The 22,470-nt window shown below is 44.4% G+C and overlaps 1 protein-coding gene across 1 annotated transcript; it reads left to right on the forward strand.

The window, feature by feature from the left end:
* The first annotated feature begins 1,766 nt into the window (after positions 1 to 1,766).
* On the forward strand, positions 1,767 to 18,826 carry SLC35G1 (solute carrier family 35 member G1). The gene is made up of 3 exons (XM_033940298.1): positions 1,767 to 2,147; positions 13,451 to 13,631; positions 17,929 to 18,826. Exons 1-3 carry the CDS (start codon positions 2,018 to 2,020, stop codon positions 18,686 to 18,688), a joined length of 1,071 nt encoding a protein of 356 aa, XP_033796189.1. The 5' UTR covers positions 1,767 to 2,017; the 3' UTR covers positions 18,689 to 18,826.
* The last annotated feature ends 3,644 nt before the right edge of the window (positions 18,827 to 22,470 follow it).

Below are 22,470 nucleotides of genomic sequence, written 5' to 3' on the forward strand. Positions count from 1 at the left end.
TAAGTTAGGATCTGGCACATAGGCTACCCTACGTGCATTGCTCTATCGATAAGGGCCGAATGTTGTTGCTGTTTCTAGTGGCAGCTCTTACAGGTCTGTATGTATATCAGGATGACAACACTGACTATCTGGAATAGAGTTTCGTAATGTGGTTGGTGTTTTAAAAAACTGGTGCCAGCAGCATTTGAATATTGGCTCATATTATTTTTAGCTGTGGACATGTTTACATAAAAGAAGGGAGGCTTTTTAGACTGGTGATTAGTTTTAAGTGGAGATTATTTTTTCAATTGTTTGGCTGAATAAAACCTTCATGTGTTCTGTCAAATAAATAAAAAAAATCTACTTTTTGGAGAATTGGCTGAAACAAAAATAATCATATATGGAAGCAATGAGATTTTTTGGATACTGTGATCGGGCCGAGTGATCAACACCAGTCACACAACAGTCCCCAGGCACTTCTTTGTCTTTCTTCCTCAGGTTCCATTAAAACACCAGACATTGTTGAAACAAATACAACAAAACACACTTCATTCACACTCTGTTAATATGTTTGACCAGGCCTTTCCTGGTCATCTCCCTGACCCACATAGGCCCTCCAGGTCTTCAAGCAGCTGCTGGTATCATTTACCGGTCTCTCCACTGGTCACCACCGGCCTCGACGGTCCTTCTGCTGGTCACTCGCCAGTACCTTTGGCCAATGCTTTCGATGTCTACAGGCTGCTTCCTACTGGGTCTTCTGACAGCTCCTGGTACCATTACTGGTCTCTTCCGGGTCCTCCGCTGGTCACTCACCAGTCCCCATCAGCCTAGGCCCTCAAACTCTTCTAGCAGCTTTCTTCTGTCCATCCACTGGGTCACTCTTGGGCCACTGCTTGTCCTATGATCCTCAGCCTTTTGGGTTCTCACTGTTTCTGGACACTCTTTGCAGGTCACTCCGCCAGTCATCAAGCTTGAGTATTCTCTGGTCCCTCCAAGATCTACCGGGCCCTCCAGCTACTCCACTCCCTGAGGACTCTCCCAGTCACTCAGTCTCCTGATCACTCACACATTCTCCACTAGGCCCTCTGCCAGTTGTCACCCTGTCACAGATATACAGGAATAATACCACTAAGGACCGGGCCCTCTAGCTACTCCACTCCCTGAGGACTCTCCCAGTCACTCAGTCTCCTGATCACTCACACATTCTCCACTAGGCCCTCTGCCAGTTGTCACCCTGTCACAGATATACAGGAATAACACCACTAAGCGGAGGGTTGTATGGTTGATGTACCTGAATTTCTCGAGTTTGTTGATTCTATTGTTCTTGGGGGAAACAGCCTGAACATTGCTCTGACTGGAGCTCTGAAGTTGGAGCAAGAGTCAGCTACAAATGTGATCCCGGTTAAAGAAAATGTTATTGATATCTGCTTTAAAACAGAGACACATGTTGCCCCAGCCTTGGAGCAGATAACACCACTACTATGGTGGGGTTTTTATTTTTATCATGAGTGGTTTATTAAACTTTCCTCAAATATCGCACGTGCTAATGCTGGATTGGCCTCCCCCCCCCTGTACTGCCATGGCTTTCTTCACACCCCCCCCCCCAAAAAAAAAAAAATACAAACCATGAGAGAAACTACAGTGATGGGGATCGCTGATGGCTTGGGGCTGGCAGCTGGGTGAGCTAACCGAGGCAATCCCCCCTCCCCCTCGCTCAAGGGCTGCTGACTCAGAGGTCTCTGCCCTCGAGGCAGGGGTGCGCGTGCCGGGCAGTCTTAGGGCGGAGAGGGGGGGGCGTGGTACAGAGCCGGGAAGGGGGCGGGGCCTGGGACGCTGCCGCCCTCGTGTCCTTGGTGCCCGGCTGCGCCTTAGTGATAACGTTGTTGCTACCGCTGGCGGCTACAGAAGGGCACGCGATGGGCGGTGGGAGGCGCCGAACTACCCATCCCGGGCCGGAGTCCCTCCTCCATCCCCTTCTCGGTCCGCCGGGGACACGAGACTGACCGCAGCCAACCTCGGAACGGCGACCGCAGCCCCCATGGGCTCGCACGCGGCGGCGGTGGTGACCGTGGCAGAGAGCGAGGAGGAGCCGGCGGGAGCGGGGACCTTAACGGAAGACCGGGCGAGGAACGGCTGCTGCTTCGCCGTAAACGCCGGGGAGAGAGCAAGTGAGTTCTAAGGGCTCGCGCGCTATCGCCGCCCGCAGGGGCTGTTTCGTTCCCGCCTCTCCTTGTTGGCTGGAGACTGCCGGCGCCGAGGGATGAGAAAAACCGGTTGGAATTTGGATTTCCGTATTTGAACTGGCGAGAGTCTCTGCCCTGGCTGCCGGCTGGGCTTGCTACGCTTGCCAACTGCATCTGGCATTTCAGGACACGTTGTGCTGTTTTTCTCCCTCCTCTGCCTGCAAGGGAATGGTTGTTCTGGTGTCTCTTGCGATTTCCCTAAGAAAGATGAGACAAGTTCGTGCAGAGAGCGGGAAAAACCAGGCCAGGCTCAGCCTGTACTGAAAATCTAGATCCACTTGGGAAAAATCTGCCGTGTAGGTGCTGCTGGGCTAAGGGGGGGGGGGGGGATTTGCCCGTGTATTTGACACCCTAGGCCAGTGCAGTGATTTCAAACTCGTGGCCCGCCAGGTACTATTTTGAGGCCCTCGATATGTTTATCATAATCACAAAAGTAAAATAAAACAGTTTCTTGATCATATGTCTCTATCTATAAATGACAATATTATTATCAAGACTTAGCCAAAAGAAAAGATTTATAAACTATAAAGAGTTTTACTTCATGCAAAATTGTCATTTCTTTAATAAGATATTAACTATTTTTTTCTGAGTCCCTCCAAGTACCTACAAATCCTAAATGTGACTTTGCAAAGGGTTTGAGTTTGAGACCACTGCCCTAGGCAAACTTAGCTGTACACCACCCACCCATCATTAAAGTCCTCTTCTCCCCCCTAGCATCTGACCTTCCCCCTTCCTAGTCCTCCATAATCCAGCTTCCCCTCCCCCCTCTTTCCATGTTGCTAAAAAATCTCTCTTCTCCCTTGTTACCACACTCATTCTTTCTTGTCCTGCAGTCTCTTCTTCCCTTCTTTCACATCACCTTATAGTGGGCAGCATTGCTCTTCCCCTACCTCCCTGCCCCATGGTATCCAGGATATCTGACCTTATCAACCCCCTCTCCCAACCTGGGTTCAGCATTTTTCATCTTTCCTACCTGCCCTACCAAGATGTTAATACTCAAGTTTTGCCACCCCCTCCGAAGCAAAACTTTAGAGGGGGCACCTAGCAGGCCTTGTGTATGTGCTGATGCTGAAGGCCTTGTTCCAAACATGATGAATCTTTTGTAGATGCCATGACAGCCAAGTTGGTGGTACTCCTCCAAATTGTGCTGTGGACCAGTTTAGGTGGGGTAGTGTGTAGAGACTCATTGAGGAGCTTTATTTGTGTAAGTCAATAGGGTAATATCCTGCAAACTTTTTAAAGCCGTGGAACACTAAACTCAGGGCCAGGGCTGGAAGGAATCCAGAAATGTTGATGCAATGATGTCACGCGCATTCGTGGAGGCTCTTCAGACAGGGCAATGAGCCTGCAATTACTACACTGGTCGGGGGTGCTGGCTGATATCCTACAGGATGTGCCTCTCGCCCATGAGAAGCATATCCTGTAAGCAGTTAACAGTCACCAGCGCCTCTCCTCGCCGGTGTCTTGCGGCACACAGTTTGTGATACACTGCTGAAGAGGGATGCTATGTGTGGAAAAAGTATTACTCAATGGTTAGGCTAGCGGCTAGCCTGTTGGAGTATGGTTGCTGTGAGTATCAACCTTAGCTGCGTTACCTGAAGTCAGGTCAAGTTTAGGCATCAACATGTAATTAAAGTTTGGAATTCATCGCTGGAGAATATGGTGGAATCAGTCAGCTTAGCAGGATTAAAAAAAAGGTCTAGATAACTTCTTAAGGTCCATAAACTATTATTAAGATGGACTTTGGTAAATCCACTGCTTATTCCTAGTATAAGGAGTACATAATATGCTTTACTGTTTGGGATCTTGCGCCAGGTACTTGTGACCTGGGTTGGCCACTGTTGGAAACAGGATACTGGGCTTGATGAATCTTTGGTCTGTCCCAGTGAGGCAACTCTTATGTTCTTATCTACCCGGGGAAGCAGTGACCCTCCACAAAGAAGATGCAGTACTTAGTATTAGTTACAAAAAATGGTTTCACAGTCATAACCCAGATTTTTAGTACTTTGCTGCCTCCCATACTTAATTTATTTATCCTTGTCTCCCTTCTCAGGATGACTTGGCAAAAATAGTGATTAGGAAGTGGTGCTAGTAACTACCAGTACCAGCTCTATGCCCTAGCAGTTATTGTTCACCTGGGTGCGTCACAGCAGGTGGCATTGCTCCAGCCAAAACAATAAGGCATTCTTAATTGCCCTGTGAAAATATAGTTGTTATTTTCCTGTTTTGTAGGGGAAAGAGGTCTGTATGATTGAAAGAAATCCTTTCAAATGATTTATTATGAACAGATTAGAAAGCACAGTAGAGTCACAAGTAATACCATGTATTTCTAGGTGTGAAAATTGAAACTAGCACATAATGTGCCTTTATTTAACTTTTACAGTGATGAATAAACAGTCATACCAGTTTTTAAAATAATTGCAGGATGAACAATCTGATCTGGATTAAATCTGAACTGGTCTCACCTGTATATATTAAGAGAAAGAAACGCAGTGTAGATTACCGTACTTTGTCAGGTAGGAGCTGTTCAAAGAACTCAGGTATTTACAACAGTTTTGGTATCCATCAGTAAAGAAAGAAAAAACTAAGGGGACAAGGCAATAGTTTTGGTTTTCAGGGACCCCCAAAGTTCTGTGATACATTTATAATCAAGTTTTTGTCCATTGTGGATATATATATATCAGGGCAGGTCTGAAATGCTGACTTTTTCCCTCCCGAGTCCCAACTTCCTTCTTATTAAAACTACAAAAAGGCAGTACACAAGTCCCAATTCCCTTATCAGTTTCTCTCTTTCTTTCTCCCACTCCTTGGTTCTCCTCTTCACTTGTCCATGCTTTAGGTCTTCCTTGTTCCTCTCCCTCAGGCACTTTTCTGTCCTCAGTCCCTACCCTACCTAAGATGGATGATTTCTTGTTTTGGGGAGAACTATGCCATTCACATGTATGAAGTATCATCTAGAGAAAAATATTGAAGCCTGTTAGTTGAAGTATGAAGAAGAAAGCAACCCTGGGGTTGTGAGAATCAGTGTACCTGTACCAAGAACAGGGAGTAGTAACATAGTAACATAGTAGATGACGGCAGATAAAGACCCGAATGGTCCATCCAGTCTGCCCAACCTGATTCAATTAAAATTTTTTTTTTTTTTTTCTTCTTAGCTATTTCTGGGCGAGAATCCAAAGCTTTACCCGGTACTATGCTTGGGTTCCAACTGCCGAAATCTCTGTTAAGACTTACTCCAGCCCATCTACACCCTCCCAGCCATTGAAGCCCTCCCCTGCCCATCCTCCACCAAACGGCCATACACAGACACAGACCGTACAAGTCTTTTGAATTGGATGCAGAGTTTTAGGGGGGAAACGGTGCAGTTATATAAGTGGTGGAAAAATGCAGCTAAAGTCTTGGTACTGATCAATCAAAGAAGTTGTCACTGTGAATTGGGGAAAACAAAGAAAGGTAGCACTTACCAGGGCTTGCATGAAGAGTTTAGTGGAAGAAGACAGGCATTCAAAATAATCTGATATAGTTTAAATAAGTAGAATTTGGTTTGAAAGGTAAATTGAAAAGGATATGGGAATTTTGGCAAATGAGAGGACAGTTTATGAGTGAGTCATGTGGCTGAGAAAGGGAAAGAAGACAAATCTCAGACTTGCCCTTGACTTGGAGAGTGACTAACCAAACAGTGCTATAAACAACAGTTTAATAAGACACAACTGGGGGAGTTAGTACAAGAAAAAAATGGTGTTTATGAGCAGCTTTGGCAGACCATCTTAAGAAGTGTGGGTGGGCTGGCCAAAATCTTCCACTTCCCAGGTTGGCTAGGGCTGGGAATGCAAAGGAGGCAGCATTCAGAAGCTCTGGGTGAGGAGAGAGTCATAATTGCCGCTTAAGGATTCCACCTTGTGGATTCAGAGCCCAAGGTATCGGGGCTGTGGAAGAAGCTCTGGTTCATGTCCCCAGACTAGGGACTAGATGCCCTAAAGTCTCTGATTGTCTAACGATCGTCTCTAAACCAGTTTGACTGGTATAGCAACCGATCGAATTTGCTGACCTGATGCACAAAACAGCTCACGTGTGGTTTTCTGAGCGGTCATACATTCTCTGATTCTGGCATGCAAATGAGATCATTAATATTAAAACCAGCCATTTGATCGATGGCCTAACATTGCATACCAGGATCAGATCGGTACTACCGACCTAAAAAAACTGACAGGTGCTAACCGACAGGTCTGCCTGTTGTTTTTTTTCAATGGGCACAGATGTGCCCATAAAAAAATGCTGTGCCACCCCCTTCCTTCAGATGATAGCCTCCACTGACACCCCTTCCCTCGGAACCAAAAATAGAGGCAGGAGGGATACCCACTCCCTCTTGCAGCTGCGAAACCACCCTCCTCGAACTTCATTAAAAATCAGCATGAGGGATGCCCACTCCCTCCTGCTACCATGACCACCCACCCACTCGCCAGGATGCCACGGGGAGGGGCCTAAGTCTTGGATTGGCTCAGATGCCAAAGGGGAGAGGCCTTTGGCATCTGAGCCAATCCAGGCCTTAGGCCCCTCCCCATGCATCCCAAGATGCACCAGGAAGGGGAAAGCCCACCATTTTGGAGTGCGGGCCTGCAAGCAGGAGGGACTGAGCATCCCTCCTGCTGTCATCCAGATTTGAGGTATGGGGAAGTTATGGGGGATGTGAGGAGTATCCGGTGGCAGGAGGGAGTGGACATCCTTACAGTGGTGGAGGGGTTGGTTCGGGAGAGGTGCTAGTGGGGGTGCTAGTTTGACGGGGGAGGTGGGTCACAGTGTCAGGAGGTAGTGGGCATCCCCCCTGATTTTTTTAAAGTGCAGGGGAGGGGGCAGGTTGGCTGGCATAGAGGCTTTTCACAGCAGCAGGGGGTCATGGGGGAGTCGCTTTTTTTTTTTTTGTGGGTCAAATATGCCTGTGAAGACACGCACAGCATCTGTGCCATTAAAAGAAAAAAGCCACAAACATCTGAGTGGGAGGAGGCTGCTTTAGAGCTTCCCCTGCTGCTCATCTGTTCGGGCTTCCCCAAACTGGGTTCTGCGCATGCGTCAAAGTTGCTCTTACAGCAACTGATCAGACGGGATTATGGTGAACCTTTGCGCAAATCATTTGCATGTAAACTTGTTGGAACATCGGTCGCCGTTTCAGACAAAAAATTGGCTCACAGCACGGTCTTAGCAACTGTTTTGTGCATCTAGCCCTAGGTATAGTTGGAGTAAGGTGGGGAATAAAACCCTGAGTAGATGTGAATGAAGCATTCTGGAGCAAGATCCCAGCCCTGCTTCCATTTGAGCCCAAAGTACTAAAGAGCTGGAGAAAACTGCTGGGTCCCTAGTGCTAAAGAAATGAAAGCCAGAGATCAGTTGAGGTCAATGGTATTATACCACAAACGACATTGGCAGACTAGATAGATCTCATAATTCTTATCTGCTGCTGTCATAGCCCATGCATGTGGTAGGAACAGGATTAGATGGCAGCAGTATTGTAACAGCTAAGGATCTGCATTTCATTTCTGGCACTCATATAATTTAGCATGCGATAACAAGAAATAGTGGATCAGTGGACCTTGGAACTTCCCTCCTGACCCCAACTTCTGCAATAGGTACTGGGGGGGAGTTTGGGGGAGCATCCGGTTGCAGGAGGGAGTGGGCATCCCTCCTACCTTTTTTTGGGAGGAAGGGGTGGTGGTGCCTGGCATGGGGGGTCCGTTATTGGCTGGAGGGAGTGGGCATCCCTGTTGCCAAATTTTTTTTCATGCCGGGGCGGCGGGTCGGCATGGCCGGAGGGAGTGGGCATCTCTCCTGTTTTTGCTGCCATGTGAGGGGGGAGGGCCAGCATCAGCAGAGGGGCTTTTTTTTTTTTTTTTTAATGGGGCAGATATTGTGCGTGTGTAACACACACACAGCATCTGTGCCTGTAAAAAAAAAAGTTAGGCATGTTATAAATATTTTTGTATTGGTGGGACAGGTTAGCAACTTTGTCTTGACCAGTCGCTTTTTTCAGATTGCTTAAAGTAATCACTTTTTTTGGTGCATCAAGAAGCCATGTTTACATGGCACTTCAATATTAATGAGCTTATTTGCATGGTCGGATTGGAGAATGAGCGATCGTGAAGAAAACCATGAAGTGAATCATTTTCTGCATCAGGTCAGTAAATGCGATCGTTGCAGATCATTAGACAATCACTGACTTTGGTGCATCTGGCCTATAGTCTTTATCTGCCATCATTTTTTTGTCTGTTTATATTTATTAATTGGAGTGAAGAATGGTAGTAGGGATCAATGTTTTAGAAGATTCTTTTTCACAGTCATATCCAATTTTATTCATCTTATACTAACTCAGTGTCTCTCAAACTTTTTTAGCTCCTGCAAATGTTTTTCACAGCACATTATAATTGAAATTATAAAATTGCAAAACTAACAAAAATTAAATTTAAAAGTTATTTAAAGTTCCTTAAGCTATATATGGATAATTGTAACAATGGTGAAACTACAGTAGATAGAATAAAATTGCTAACAATGTGATGGATGTGCTTGTTTTTGAATGCAAATGAACTCAAAACGCGGCTCGATAGTTGACAAGCAAATACACATTTCATCATTCACTATCTGCAGTCGTTCTCTTTTCGATTTAATTTCTGTCAGAGCTGAAAAGTCAAGTTCGCAAAGATAAGAAGATCCAAATGGTAACAAAACTTTGATTGCTTTGTTGCTCAAGTTAGGATAACTCCTGAATAAAAAATAAAACTACTTGCTGTTAGTTTTGAAGGACCAATCACATCAAAGAATGATTACTTGTCTGAGCGTTTGTATCCTTACGCACACAGATGTTCATAATATTGAAAGACTCTTGTGTACATTATGTACATGTTATCTAGTCTAGTGTATACTTATGAAGGGAATTTTTTAAAATAAAGTAAAATTCTGGAATCTCGTGGCACACCCAGAATCTCTTTGGGGCACTCCGTTTGAGAAACACTGATCTAAGGCACTAAGGGCTCCTTTTACTAAGGTGTGCTAGCATTTTTAGCGCACGCAGAATTTTAGCACACGCTAAACCCGCGCTACGCTTCTAGAACTAACGCCAGCTCAATGCTGCCGTTAAGCGTGCGCGCTATTCCGTGCGTTAAGGCCCTAACACACCTTTGTAAAAGGATCCCTGAGAGAAACTTTTGTTGAGAGTGAGAAGCTGGGTCTAATAGAGAGACCTATTAGGGTAGGAAGAGTAGTAGGATGGACAGTGTAAATATCATCAATAGCTTCATGAAAGAAATTTAAACTTCAGGAAAAAAACCTATAAAAATTTAAGGATAATTTTGTAACAGGGCACTGATGTGAAATGTCTAGAAAAGCACCTATTTTATAAAGACAGAATAGATACACGTGTGCCTTTCTAAAACAAACTTTCAGAACAAGCTTTAAAAGCACATGAATTTAATAAAATATGCACACGAATTGCAACTTTATCCCAGCTTTCGTCGAACTATGTCCCCAGGGTATTCCTATACACAGACTGCAAAATGCACACACATTCTGGTCAGTATGCATGTGTGTACTTTATACTACCATCCAACTTTAGAATAGCCATTTGTTGAGTGTGGAAAATGCTTTATAAAATTACTCTCAAAATTCTGATTTGCTACAGCTTTTCTTCCATTCTATTTATGGGGAAAAAAGCTTGAGAAATCAGACCATAAGAGAGGGGTAGGAGGAAGGGTGGGGCTGAATAAGAAAATTGCCCTTTGACATTCAACGCATTGCAGTCAGTACTTTTTGAATCCAAATATTTATAGCCAGTATTCAAATATCAGCCATATAGATACCGGCAATATTCAGACCAGTACTTGAATAAAATGAGGACAGCTATATGGTGTCCTGTCCTAATATTCTCTAGATAGTTTTCTTGTTAGTGGACTGAATATCTCTGCTAAATGAGTAACTTCTGGTTCTACACAAGCTTTATGCTTGGACCACCCTGGTACTACCTGGGTAGTATTGAGGTGCTTAATGATGCTGAAAATCTGGGTATAGGACTTAGTGAGTGGGACTTATTCAGACAGATGTTTTTCCTACCTGGAGAAATCCTGCTGAATATCTATCCCTTAGAACATATGAATAGCCTTACTGGGTCAGACCAATGGTCCATCAAGCTCAGTAGCACGTTCTCTTGGTGGCCAATCCAGGTCACTAGTACCTGGCCAAAACCCAAGGTGTAGCAATATTCCATGCTACTGATACAGGGCAAGCAGTGGCTTCCCCCGTGTCTTTCTCAATAACAGACTATGGACCTTTCCTCCAGAAACTTGTCCAAACCTTTCTTAAAACCAGCTACGCTATCCACTCTTACCACATCCTCTGGCAACGTGTTCCAGAGCTTAATTATTCTCTGAGTGAAAAAAAATTTCCTCCAATTGGTTTTAAAAGTATTTCCCTGTAACTTTTAGGGCTCCTTTTACTAAGGTACGCTAGCGTTTTTAGTGCATGCACAAGATTAGTGCGCGCTATAGCACATGCTAGCCAAAATATTACCGCCTGCTTAAAAGGAGGCAGTAGCGGCTAGCGCACGCTAAAACCGCTAGCGTGCCTTTGTAAAAGGAACCCTTAATGTTAGTGACCTATGCAGAACAGAGAACTTTGTAAATAGATTCATTTTTCTCTGTGCCTGAATGGTTCAGAGGATGGTGACCAACAAGAGAAAGACAGAATGGGCTGTTAGTGAGACTTTCCGTAATGAAGTCTGAGAGGCACAGAGGGGTTAGTCCAATGACTTCAGAGGTTTAAGGAAGTATACAGGCAAGTTGGCAAGCTGAGAGTTAGCATTACATGATCAGATTGAAAATTAAGAAAAGAGAAGAAGAGAGAGAGATAGAAGCAATCTGAAGAAATTATGAATTAAGTTGTGGAAGAAAGGAGAAGAAGAAATTAGAAAGGAATGGATAAGAGACGATAGTATTAATAAGACAGGAAATCATATAGCAACTATGACTACAGAGGAGGTCCTGGCTCTGTGCACTGGAGGTGGGCAGCTGGATGAGGATTCAGCTGTCCCAGAATAAATTAGAACATTGAAAGGAACCCAGTTCAAGGAACAGTCAATTGTTTTAAAGTTGAAATCTTTTTTTTTATTAAAGATCGCAAACACAAACAAATTAGCATTAAAAGAACAGTAAGGGGGAAGTTCTATAAGAGGAGCCCAAATAAATAAGCCTTTACTTAATTAGTAAATTGGCTTCAGTTTTGAACTTTAATAAGCTGATAATTAGAAAAAAAACCCTAATTGGATGATAGGCGCTTATCTTCTTAGGCATGACTACAAAATATATTACATCATGCCTAGCAGCATTTAACTCCAAAGTAAAATGTGTTTAGGGGTAGAGAAGGACATAGGCGTCCTTAGGTGCGATTCTCTAAAGGACTTAAGCGCCTATAATGTAGGCGTTTAAAACCCTGGCCTACATTACAGGTACCTGAGTTTAAGTTAGGGCAGTGGTCTCAAACTCAAACCCTTTGCAGGGCCACATTTTGGATTTGTAGATATTTGGAGGGCCTCAGAAAAAAATAGTTCATGTCTTATTAAAGAAATGACAATTTTGCTTGAGGTAAAACTCTTTATAGTTTATAAATCTTTCCTTTTGGTTAAGTCTTAATAATAATATTGTAATTTATAGCTAAAGAGACATATGATCAAGAAACTGTTTTATTTTACTTTTGTGATTATGATAAACATACTGAGGGCCTCAAAATAGGACCTGGCGGGCCGCATGTGGCCCCCGGGCCGCATGTTTGAGACCACTGAGTTAGGGGGGATTCTGTAATAAGTGCAAAAGTATGATTGACGAGATAGCTATCTATCTTTTTAGACGCCATTTACAGAATTTCCCCCTAAGCATACCAAACAAGCCATTTCACCCCATCCCTCCCCCAAAAAACATTCCCTTCACTTGGCACAGTTATCAAGATATTAGTCCAATAACAAGCTATACAATTGTAGAAAATATGAAACGAAACAGTGCTCCACAAATCGTTGACAACCACCCTCTCTATACAGGAACAAGGTCCAGATGCACTAAAGCCAGTGATCGTCACTAAACCTGTTTTGACAGCTTTAGCAATGATCGGGTCGCATTTGCCGACCCGATGCACAAAATGGCTCACTGTGTGTTTTTCCCCTAGATCACCCATTTTCCGATCTGGCCATGCAAATGAACTAAAATCCCATGAAAACTAGCTAAGTGATTGATACAGTAACATCGCTTGGCTATGCACAAAAAAAAAGCAAGTGTTTTAGCAATCCGAAAAAAACACAGGTCCTGTTGGTAACTGTGTTACTGACAGGCCTTCCTGGGTTTTTGGGGTTTAAAAAAAAAAAAAATTTTATTTTATTTTTTAATGGCAAAGATATTTTCTGTGTTACACATGCAAAATATCTGTCCCATTAAAAAAAAATGAAAAAATCCTCCTCCCCCTGCAGATGATGGCCCTCCCCAATGAACCCCGACAAATGTGCCACCAGGAATCCCCCCACCCCGAGCTAGTAAAAATTGGCAGGAGGGATGCCCACTCCCTCCTGCCACTGAAGACCCACGCCCATGCTAAGCACCCCCTAAACATCCTTAATCCTCCCCCCCCCCAAAAAAAAAAAAAAAAAAAAGGCAGGTTGAATTCCCACTCCCTCCTGCTACCGGAGGTCCCCCGAAACCCCCACCCCCAAACTCTTCCCCTGTACCTTTCTAGGAAGTTGGGAGCAGGAGGGATGCTCAGTCCCTCCTGCTCTGAGGCCTGTCTTTCCAAAATGTGGGCCTTCCCCTCCCCAGAGCATCATGTGATGCACATTGGTTCAGATGCCTCACAAGGGGAGAGGCCTTAGGTGTCTGAGCCAATCAGGGCCTTAGGCTCTTCCCTCTGTATCCCAGGATACAAGGGAGAGGAGTCTAAGGCCCTGATTGGCTTCTGTGACTACAGGCCAGAGACAGCTGCAGTGGTGGGGTTAGATGAAATGGGGAGAGAGTGTGTGGGGAATCTTTAGGTGGCTGTGAAAGAAAGTCTGTTCAAATTGCAGCCTTAGCAGAAGCCAGGTCCAGCTAAGCATCAGGAAATAACTGGGTGAAAAATAATTGCTCATTAGCACAAAGCAGATAATGAGGGTACAAAACAAAGGTAATACTTGAAACAATATATTTCCCACAACTGAAATGCAATTTTTATTTCAGAAACAGTGAAGAAATGCAACTGCCCAAGTCTTGGGCTGTTTTACACCCTACTCTCTGCCCTCTCTTTCTCAGTGGGCTCGTTATTAGTAAAAAAAATCGAAGACATTCATTCAGTGGAAATCAGTGCAATCCGATGTATCTTCCAAATACTATTTGTTCTACCTGGATTAATATACTACAAGTAAGTAATTTGCACAATAAAAATTCAGCTTTCTAAACAGGGAAGTAGAGGTTGTAACAAATATCCAGACCCTGGAAATGAGATACAATGTGCAGTGGGAGCTCTCTGTCCATGTTAAACATCAACAGGTTGTTTAGTTGAAGGATATTAAATCTGAAGTGCAACTGAGTGGAAGACTCCGTAAATGGCACTTTGCTTACTAACATTCCAAATAGTGTGTGTTATGTGTGATAACACTAATTGCACTGTAGTGCACATTTTTCGAATGTAACCCTGCTCCCATGGGTCAATGTTTTCCTTTCCATGGGAGTGTCTAATTTAAAGAGGGATCCTTGTGGACGGGGCAAGCAATTTACCACAAGGCCCTCACTGACTGACATACTAAAACAACTGTGTCCTTCACTCCAAAAATTTTGTTCGTAGTTGTTTACTGAATTAAAAAAAATGGTCTATAAACGCAAAAGTCCCACTGAAATTTCCCTTTTAAAATAACAGTTTTCTTGTCTGTCAGGCTACCTCCTGGATCCTCAGTGTGTCAGCTTTCTTTTCTCTCTGGTCCTTGAGTGGGTAACCCAGACTCCTGGGTAACCCACTGTCCATTATGCATTTGTCTAAAGCATGGGCAGCGGAACGCTTTTTTGTTTGGGAGACCTGAAAGCTCTGCCCTGACACTGCCCAATCTCCGCCCCTAGGCCCCACCCCTATAATAGTACTAATTGTAAAACAATTTTTTCCATTCATTTTTCATATATACATACAATATAATCTTATTAACAATACATAATAGTTAACCACAAAATTAAACTACACAAAGCACAATGTATGCTTCTAAACATTCATTCCTACTAGAACACAGATAACCCCTAAGCAAATATGGGACCACAAACTAAAATTACTAATATATAAAAATGAAACTCTTAAGATGCAACACCACAGAAACAGTGACACATGTCCCCTAATACTACAAGACAGTAGATGTAAATAGTAGTAGTAAATTTGAAAAAAACTGATACAAAACAATCACTACTTTACAAATTAACAAATAGAAATAAAACAAATAATGAGAAATAAGAAAATACCATTTTATTGTACTAATCCATTTTTCAATTAGCTTTCAGAGGCCAAATCTTTCTTCAGGACAGTACAGTATAGTGCTGTTATGGTATCCTGTACTGACCTGAGGAAAGGGATTTAGTCTCCCCAAAAATTGCCTTATTTCCATTTCCTATTTATAAATTTTTATCAATACAGTTACAATACTACTTGATTCAACATAAAGCAACAAAAAATTTCTTTCTACCTTTTGTCGTTTCTGCTTTAATCATCTTCACTTTGCTCTTCTTTCTATGCAGTGTTTGTCCTCTCTCCCTTCTATGCAACATCTGCCCTCATTCTTTGCCCTGTCCACCTAGCCTCTGCCTTCTCTTTCTCTCTACCCCATCTACTGTCCACCCTCTCTCTGCCCCTTCCATCCACTGTCCGCCCTCTCCATCCAGTGTCTGCCCTCTTTCTCTTCCATACGGCATCTTCCCTCTTTCTATGTCCCTTCAATAAACTGTATATCCTTTGCCCCTTCTCTCCTTTGTACATGATTCATTTCACCTTCACCCCCTCTCCATTTTTCTGTCTCCACCCTGTCCCCTATGCTCTGGCATCTCTCTCTTCTCCTTTCCTTCCCTCCCACTCCACCCCATGGTCTGGCATCTCTATCTCCTTCCCTCCCCCATGCCGTGGCATCTCTCTCCTTTCCTATCTCTCCATTCTCTGGCACCTTCTCTCCTTCCTTTCCCTCTGGTCTGGCATTTGTCTCATTCTCTCCCCCATGCTCTGACATCTCTCTCCTCTTCTTCCATCTCCCCCTCCATTATCTGCATCTCCTCTCCTTCCTTTCTCTCCCTCCTTCCTTCCTTCCTTTCCCTTGGTCTGGCATCTGTTTCCTTCTCTCCCCCCATGCCCTGGCATCCCCCTCCCCCTCCATTGTCTGGTATCTCCTTTCCCTCCCTCCCAAGGACTTGGCATCGCTCATTCCTTTCCTCACCCTTCCCTGGTCTTCTCCCTCTCTCTCTCTCCACATTTGGATGCAGCAGCAGCATTTCTCTTCCCTCTTTCCGGACATGGCATCTCTCGTTCCTCTCCTCTCTCTTCCCTTGTCGTCTTCTTTTCCTCTCTCTCCCCAATTGGGCACAGCAGCAGCATTTCTCTTCCCTGTTCTTCCTTCTCCCTATTTCCCTCTCTCTTCCCAATTGGGTGCAGCAGCAGCAGCATTTCTCTCCCCCACCCCCCTTCCCTGGTCTTCCTTCTCCCTCCCCAATTGGGTGCAATTGCAGCATTTCTCTTCCTTTTCCCTCTTTCTCCCCAATTGGGTGCAGCAGCAGCATTTTTGTTCCCTCTTCCATTCCTCCTTCCTCCTTCCCTATCGCAGCATATCATTCACAACTCGCTGCTCCTGCTTGCTTCGGGCCTTCCTCTCTGCCAGGTCCCACCTACTTTCTGTTTCCGCGAAGGCAGGACCTAGTAGCAAGGAAAGTCCGAAGCAAGCATGAGCAGCGAGTTGAACGCCTTCCTCCCTGTTCTATCTGCCGCCCTAGCCCGAAACAAGCAGGAGCAGTGAGATGAACACCTCCCTCCCTGCCCTATCTCCCGTCGATGCCACCCTAGCCAGCATGCAACTTCACCCATGCTCCGGGGCTCTAACTGTGTTTGCCAGCTTCGCTTCTCCTCCCTTCCCCCCTCATGACGTAACTACCGGTTTCATCGGAGAAGGGTCAGGAAGTCGGCAAGCATAACGTTAGAGCCCTGGAGCATGGGCGAAGTCGCTTGCAGGCTACGGCAGGAGATAGGGCAGCTACCCTTTTTGCTCCCCCCTAATGCCAGGCAATTTTGGGGGAGGCCACGGCCCCTGTGTCCCGTCCTCGCCCCCCTCCCATTCTAACGCCTATGGTCTGAAGCTTTCATTCTATATGCTAACAAATCCTGGAACTGAGACTCAGAATTTTCTAAGTCCCAATAATTAAAATTACACCAAAATTATCGAGCAACTCCATCCTAGTTGGGAATGTTCAAGATAAGTGATAGGATTTACCCTGTAAGGCTCAGAACGTTCCATAGGTACACCACAATTCTATATGGCTTGCACTACTCAGACAAACCTGTACTGGGTACCATCTAGGATACTAGATTTCACTTTTCACCAGTCACTAATTTTCACCAGTCACTAATGTCTCTTCTCTCCTACTGTGTAGACCAAAAGGCCTGGAAAAATCCCCCTTCTTATTCAGAGCTTAGACAGGAATGAAGAGAACAGCTTTTTGTTGCTTTTCAGTAGCTCCAGAGCCCCAGCAGTTCACTCATCCAGACTGTTGGATCTTGCAAAATCTCTCCAAGCCCTCCAGTTACTTGGTCTTTTATAGTTCCCTCCACAACACAGGGTTGGAACAACCACCATTATTGATGAACATTTAGCCTATCATCCATTCCATCATCTAATTAAAGCACAGGCTAAGAGCAGAGATAAATGAAAATTATTCACTCTGAAGTGGAAAATCATTTTGAGATCCTGCTATGGAAGGATTTTTATCTTCATACAGAGGTAGAAAACTATACATTAAATTTTGTGTGTGAAATTTTATTCAGATTAATAGCTAATGAGCTGCAGTGTAAATTGAAACCTTGGAAAGCAGCTTATTAACTATTTGAATGTAGATAAACTATTTATAAAAGAAAGGTTTGTATGTGTGCTGGATTTTCCATTTTCTTTTTTACCCAATAGTAAAAAATAGTGAAATTTCTACATAGTACTGTACACAGGTTTGTATGTAGTAAGTGGAAGACTGTTAACTTTAAGGTCAGATGCACAGAAATTGCTTTAGTGCTCTAAGGGGGCAATACTATAAATGGGTGCTATTCTTTTAAGCTGCATTGAGACCCTATTCTATAATGACATTTCAGTGCCAAGATTCCTTTACAGAATTCTAGGATAATTCAGTATTGGCATGCCTTTAGTAAAACACATACAAACATCAAGCAGTTAGTTGTTGACTTGAAACCATGTTGATGTATTTTATTCAATTCAATTTTTATCGATTTTAATCATCTTCATATCTTCATATGTGCAAGAATTACTTCATCTTTGTAATGTATGTCTAAAGCATCTAAAACCTTGATGATTATTAACTAGTCTAGCCAACATTTCTTTTCATGACTAGGCTGTAATAAAAAGACTCTTTTTGGTAGGTTCTGTAACTTCATGTTTTGTTTTTTCTGAGACTTGACAAATCCTTCCTCTCTGTATTTTCAGAACTGGATTTTTGGGACCAAAAGGGCAGCGGATTTTCCTTTTACTCAGGGGATTTTTGGGCTCTAGTGCAATGATTCTGCTCTACTATGCTGTTCAAGTGATGCCTCTTGCAGACGCTACTGTGATATCCTTCAGTAGTCCAGTCTTTACGACCATCTTTGCCTGTATATTTCTTAAGGAGATATGCTCCACCTGGGACCTTGTGTTTATGGCTTGTACTATTACAGGAGTAGTACTTATTGCAAGACCTCCATTTCTCTTTGGATCACACTTAGAAGGCATTGAAGGAAACTATACAAACCACCTGAAAGGAACAATAGCAGCAGTGGCAAGTGCTGTGGGTGCAGCATCAACCCTGGTTGTACTGAGAAAGATGGGAAAGTCAGTGCACTACTTGTTGTCTATTTGGTATTATGCCATTATTGGGCTCATTGAGTGCACCATAGCCCTCTTTGTGATCAGGGAATGGAGATTACCATCCTGTGGAATACAGAGATGGTTCCTAATGTTTATAGCAATGTTTGGTTTAGGAGGTCAGATTTTTCTGACCAAAGCTTTGCAGATAGAAAAGGCTGCGCCTGTGGCTATAATGAGAACTATGGATGTATTTTTTGCATTTATATTTCAATTTCTTTTCCTTGGTCATTCACCAACTTGGTGGACAGTGGGTGGGGCTCTCTGTGTTGTAGTCAGTACAGCTGGCACAGCCATTCGCAAGTGGTATGCCAGTTCAAGTAAAGCAAACCATAATGAAATATAGAAACAAGGTGTTTCTAAGTCACTAAGAGCTTGAATACTTTTTAAAATGTTTAGTTTGCACACTAAGCTGTTTTTTAAAGAAATATTGTGAAAATTTTCTTATTTATTTGTTGAATAATAAATGTCCTCAAAAACTGAACTTTCTTTCATGTTCTTTGTGCAAGCCAACTGAGAGGTTGGATCACTGCAGTATGCCTATTCCCATTAGCTTGGGTTATTTGCTGTTTCCGCATCCCAACACATACTCACTTTAAAATAATTTTCCCTGTTTTTGAGAAATCGGTGTTTATTCTTTGAAATCCGCTGGCTGCCTACTAGTGAGTAGGGACATCCTTTTCAGTTGCCAGGGTGAGATTTTCAAGAACACGTGTAGAAGCTCCTGTCTACTACTGTCACATGGGGCCAGTGGGTCCAGCCATGCAGTTCAGCTTCATTCCATTAGCCAGCTAGAGCTTTAAAATGTTCTTTTTTTATGCATTTAATCTTTAGTAATTTTAATTCTAGCAAAATATGTGGCGGAGCATAATCGAAAGTGTGCCTAAATTAGCTAGGTATAAGTTTTGGTCCTTAGGGCGTCTACCTTTTTTGCCCATTTTCAAAAATAAAAACTTCCACATGAAAAATGTACAAAAGCAAGTTTTGTAGACGGACCCACCAACTAACTTTTCTGATAGTGGCAGAGGAATCCCCCATCAGCTGAGCCGGTTTCAGGGATTCCTGGTGACTCAGCTGATGGGAATTCCCCCTGCCAGTATCAGCTGAGCTGCGGAGCTCTACACCCCTCTCCCTGACATCCCCTGACATTCCGGACCTTCCCCTGACATCTCCTCCCCTTCCTATATCACCAGAACCCACCATAACTTTGGATGAGAAAATAGCAGGAGGGAAGCACACACCCTCCTGCCTTCAGTGCTGTGTGCTATAAATGATGGGGCTTCCCTATTCCAATGCATCTTAGGATGCAGTAGGAGGGGCTGCCCCATCATTTGCAGCATGCAGCCCTGTAGACAGGAGGGAGTGTGCTTCTCTCCTGCCATATTTTTTTGGGGGGGTGTTCAGGGAGGTCAGGGGGAGGAGTGTAGGGCTTTGCGGCTCAGCTGATCCTGGCAGGGGAAATCCCCATCAGCTGAGCCGCTGAGAATCCCCGAAACGGCTCACTGATGGGGAATCCTCTACTGCGATCAGCTGATGGGAAGCCTCTGGGTTTTGGGGGGGTTTCCGCTCTTTGTGTGGTGGGAGGGAGTCGTGACCACTGGAGGATCATGCCTTAAATCCTCCAGTGGTCTTATGGGCACCTTTATGGAACTTAGATGCAACTCAAATAGGTCTAACTGCTGGCATCTTAAGTTCCCTCTAGGAAAGCTTTGATAATGGTTGCAGTATGTCCAGGTTAAAGCCCACCCATAACACACCCCTTTGATCTCTGGACACACAGCAGCTTAGAAGTGCTGCTGCATGTCCAGAAAGTTGGTTTTGATTATCGGCTCTTGGACATTCCTGCTATTAGGACGTATAAGTGCCGACTTAGAGACTGGTTTTTGGACATTTCAAAGTTTTGATTATGAGCCCCATAGTGTTCATATCCAATTACATCAACTATAATAATCCTCTAAGCGCGCATGCACACTTAGGAGGCTGTGCTACCTGACAAGTGCTGTGTCCCTCCATGGCCGTATTCTGCTTACGGTGCGCGGTGACTTGAGGCTTGAAGAGCATGTGCTAGCTGGCAGCGCATGCAGGAATTTGAGCAGTGGTGGCAATTTCACTGAGAGCTGACAGGAACAGCTGGAGGGTGTCGTTTCACTCCAGTAGCTGAGAGGAACGGCTGGAGGGTGTCGTGCTGGTGCTGTGTGCTAGGGGGCAGACAGCTTTGCTCTGGGGGAAGGAAGATAGAAGGGGGCCACGGAGAGACAGGGAGGAAGTGGAAGGGGAGAGGGAAAGGGGGCTGCTTTGGGGGAAGGAGTGTGCTGGGGGCAGACAGCTTTGCTCTAGGAGGAACGACAAGGGGACCACGGAGAGACAGGGAGAGGGAAAGGGGGCTGCTTTGGGGGGAGGGGTGTGCTGGGGCAGACAGCTTTGCTTTGGGGGAGAAGACAGAAGGGGGCCATGGAGAGAGTTGGGGAGAGGGAAAGGGGGCTGCTTTGGGGTGAGGGGTGTGCTGGGGGCATACAGCTTTGCTCAGGGGGAGCAAGACAGAAGGGGGCCACGGAGAGACAGGGATAGCACAACAGAAAAATATAGGTAGGCAGGGGGCCAGAGAGAGAGACAGAAAGGAAAGCAGACAGACAGCAGCCAAGGAGAGAGAGGCAAATAAAATAAGACATACAGACAGACAGCGTCCAAGGAGAAAGAAAAAAAACCTGACAGACAGTGGCCAAGGAGAGAGAGAGAGAAAGAAAGACTGACAGACAGAAAGAAATATAGATAGACAGTAGCCAAGGAGAGAGAGAGAAAAAGAAAGAATGACAGACAGACAGAGGGGGCCAGATAGACAGCCAGCATCCAAGGAGAGAGAGAGAAGAGAAAGAAAAAAACAAACCCAAAACAGATGAACAGCGGCCAAGGAGAGAAAAAAGAAAGAATGACAGACCGAAAGAAAGACAAACAGGGGGCCAGGGAGAGACACAGACAGAAAGAATGACAGACAGCATCCAAGAAGAGAAAGACAAAGAAAAAAACCCACAGACAGACAGACAGACAGACAGACATCTACTCTAGCACCCATTAATGTAACGAGCTTAAACACTAGGAGAGGCATAATAAAAAAAACGTCTTAAGTCCCCTTTTGGCCTAAGGTCTTAAATGTTGAAAGTAGAAGCAGGGAAATTGTCCATTATAAAAAAAAACGTCCAAAAGGAGTTTTTTTTTTTGGATAATGGCCTGCCTCTACGTTCAGCTGTTTAAACGCCAAGACCACCACTACGTATAAACTTACACCATATAATCAACCTAAAAAAAAGCCTAAGTCCCAAAAGCCCAAAACAAGGGCTTTTAGGCGAAGGAGGAGCCGGTCCTTCGCATGAAAGCTGGAATCTGTAACCGGTGTCTGTCAAAAACAATACCGGTTATAGAATCCCCTCCCCCCCCTACAACAATCCGGGCAGAAGGGAGCCCAAGCCCTCTTGCCCTGGTGGCACCCCGAACCCCCGACAGCATCGGGGCAAGAGGGAGCCCAAGCCCTGTTGCCCCGCGATCCCCAACCCCTCCCCCCTCCGCCGAGTCCGATGGGGCCAGAACAGCAGTGATCTAAGAATATGTATATTCTTGATCAGGGGTAATACTGCATTTTTGTAGAGCTGGTTTAATCAGTAGCAGGCTCGGTGACCCCATAAAGTAGAATCTTCCGAGGGGTGGCAAAAAGTAGCTGTAGTCAAGGCAAAATGATGACCCTGAAAATCACACAAAGTTAAAGAACCATCTGTGTATACCATTGCATTTAAAATTTGAGGTGATCGTAATTATTGAATTTAATTATCAAAATCTCAAGGTGGAGGAGAGAACCTACAGGTCTAAGAGTTAACTGAGGGAACGCAAGGCTAAAGGTTCACCTAGAGTGCCTAATACTGTTGTATCAGCTCTGCCATTTTCACTGTCCCACACAAGTGAAAATTTGCTGTCCTTCAGTGTGGGCCACTAGTCCTCACTTAACGTGTGACTTCAAGGAAGAAAATTCTTATAAAGTTTCTGTAATGATAAATATGCAAGTGAGTGGTCCCTATATGTCATCCAAAGCATCATGTACTGTGGAAAAGGGAACATAGGTTTTAGACTTCACTCATAACA

Source organism: Geotrypetes seraphini, chromosome 4, assembly GCF_902459505.1.
Source record: "Geotrypetes seraphini chromosome 4, aGeoSer1.1, whole genome shotgun sequence".
NCBI classification, from domain to species: domain Eukaryota; kingdom Metazoa; phylum Chordata; class Amphibia; order Gymnophiona; family Dermophiidae; genus Geotrypetes; species Geotrypetes seraphini.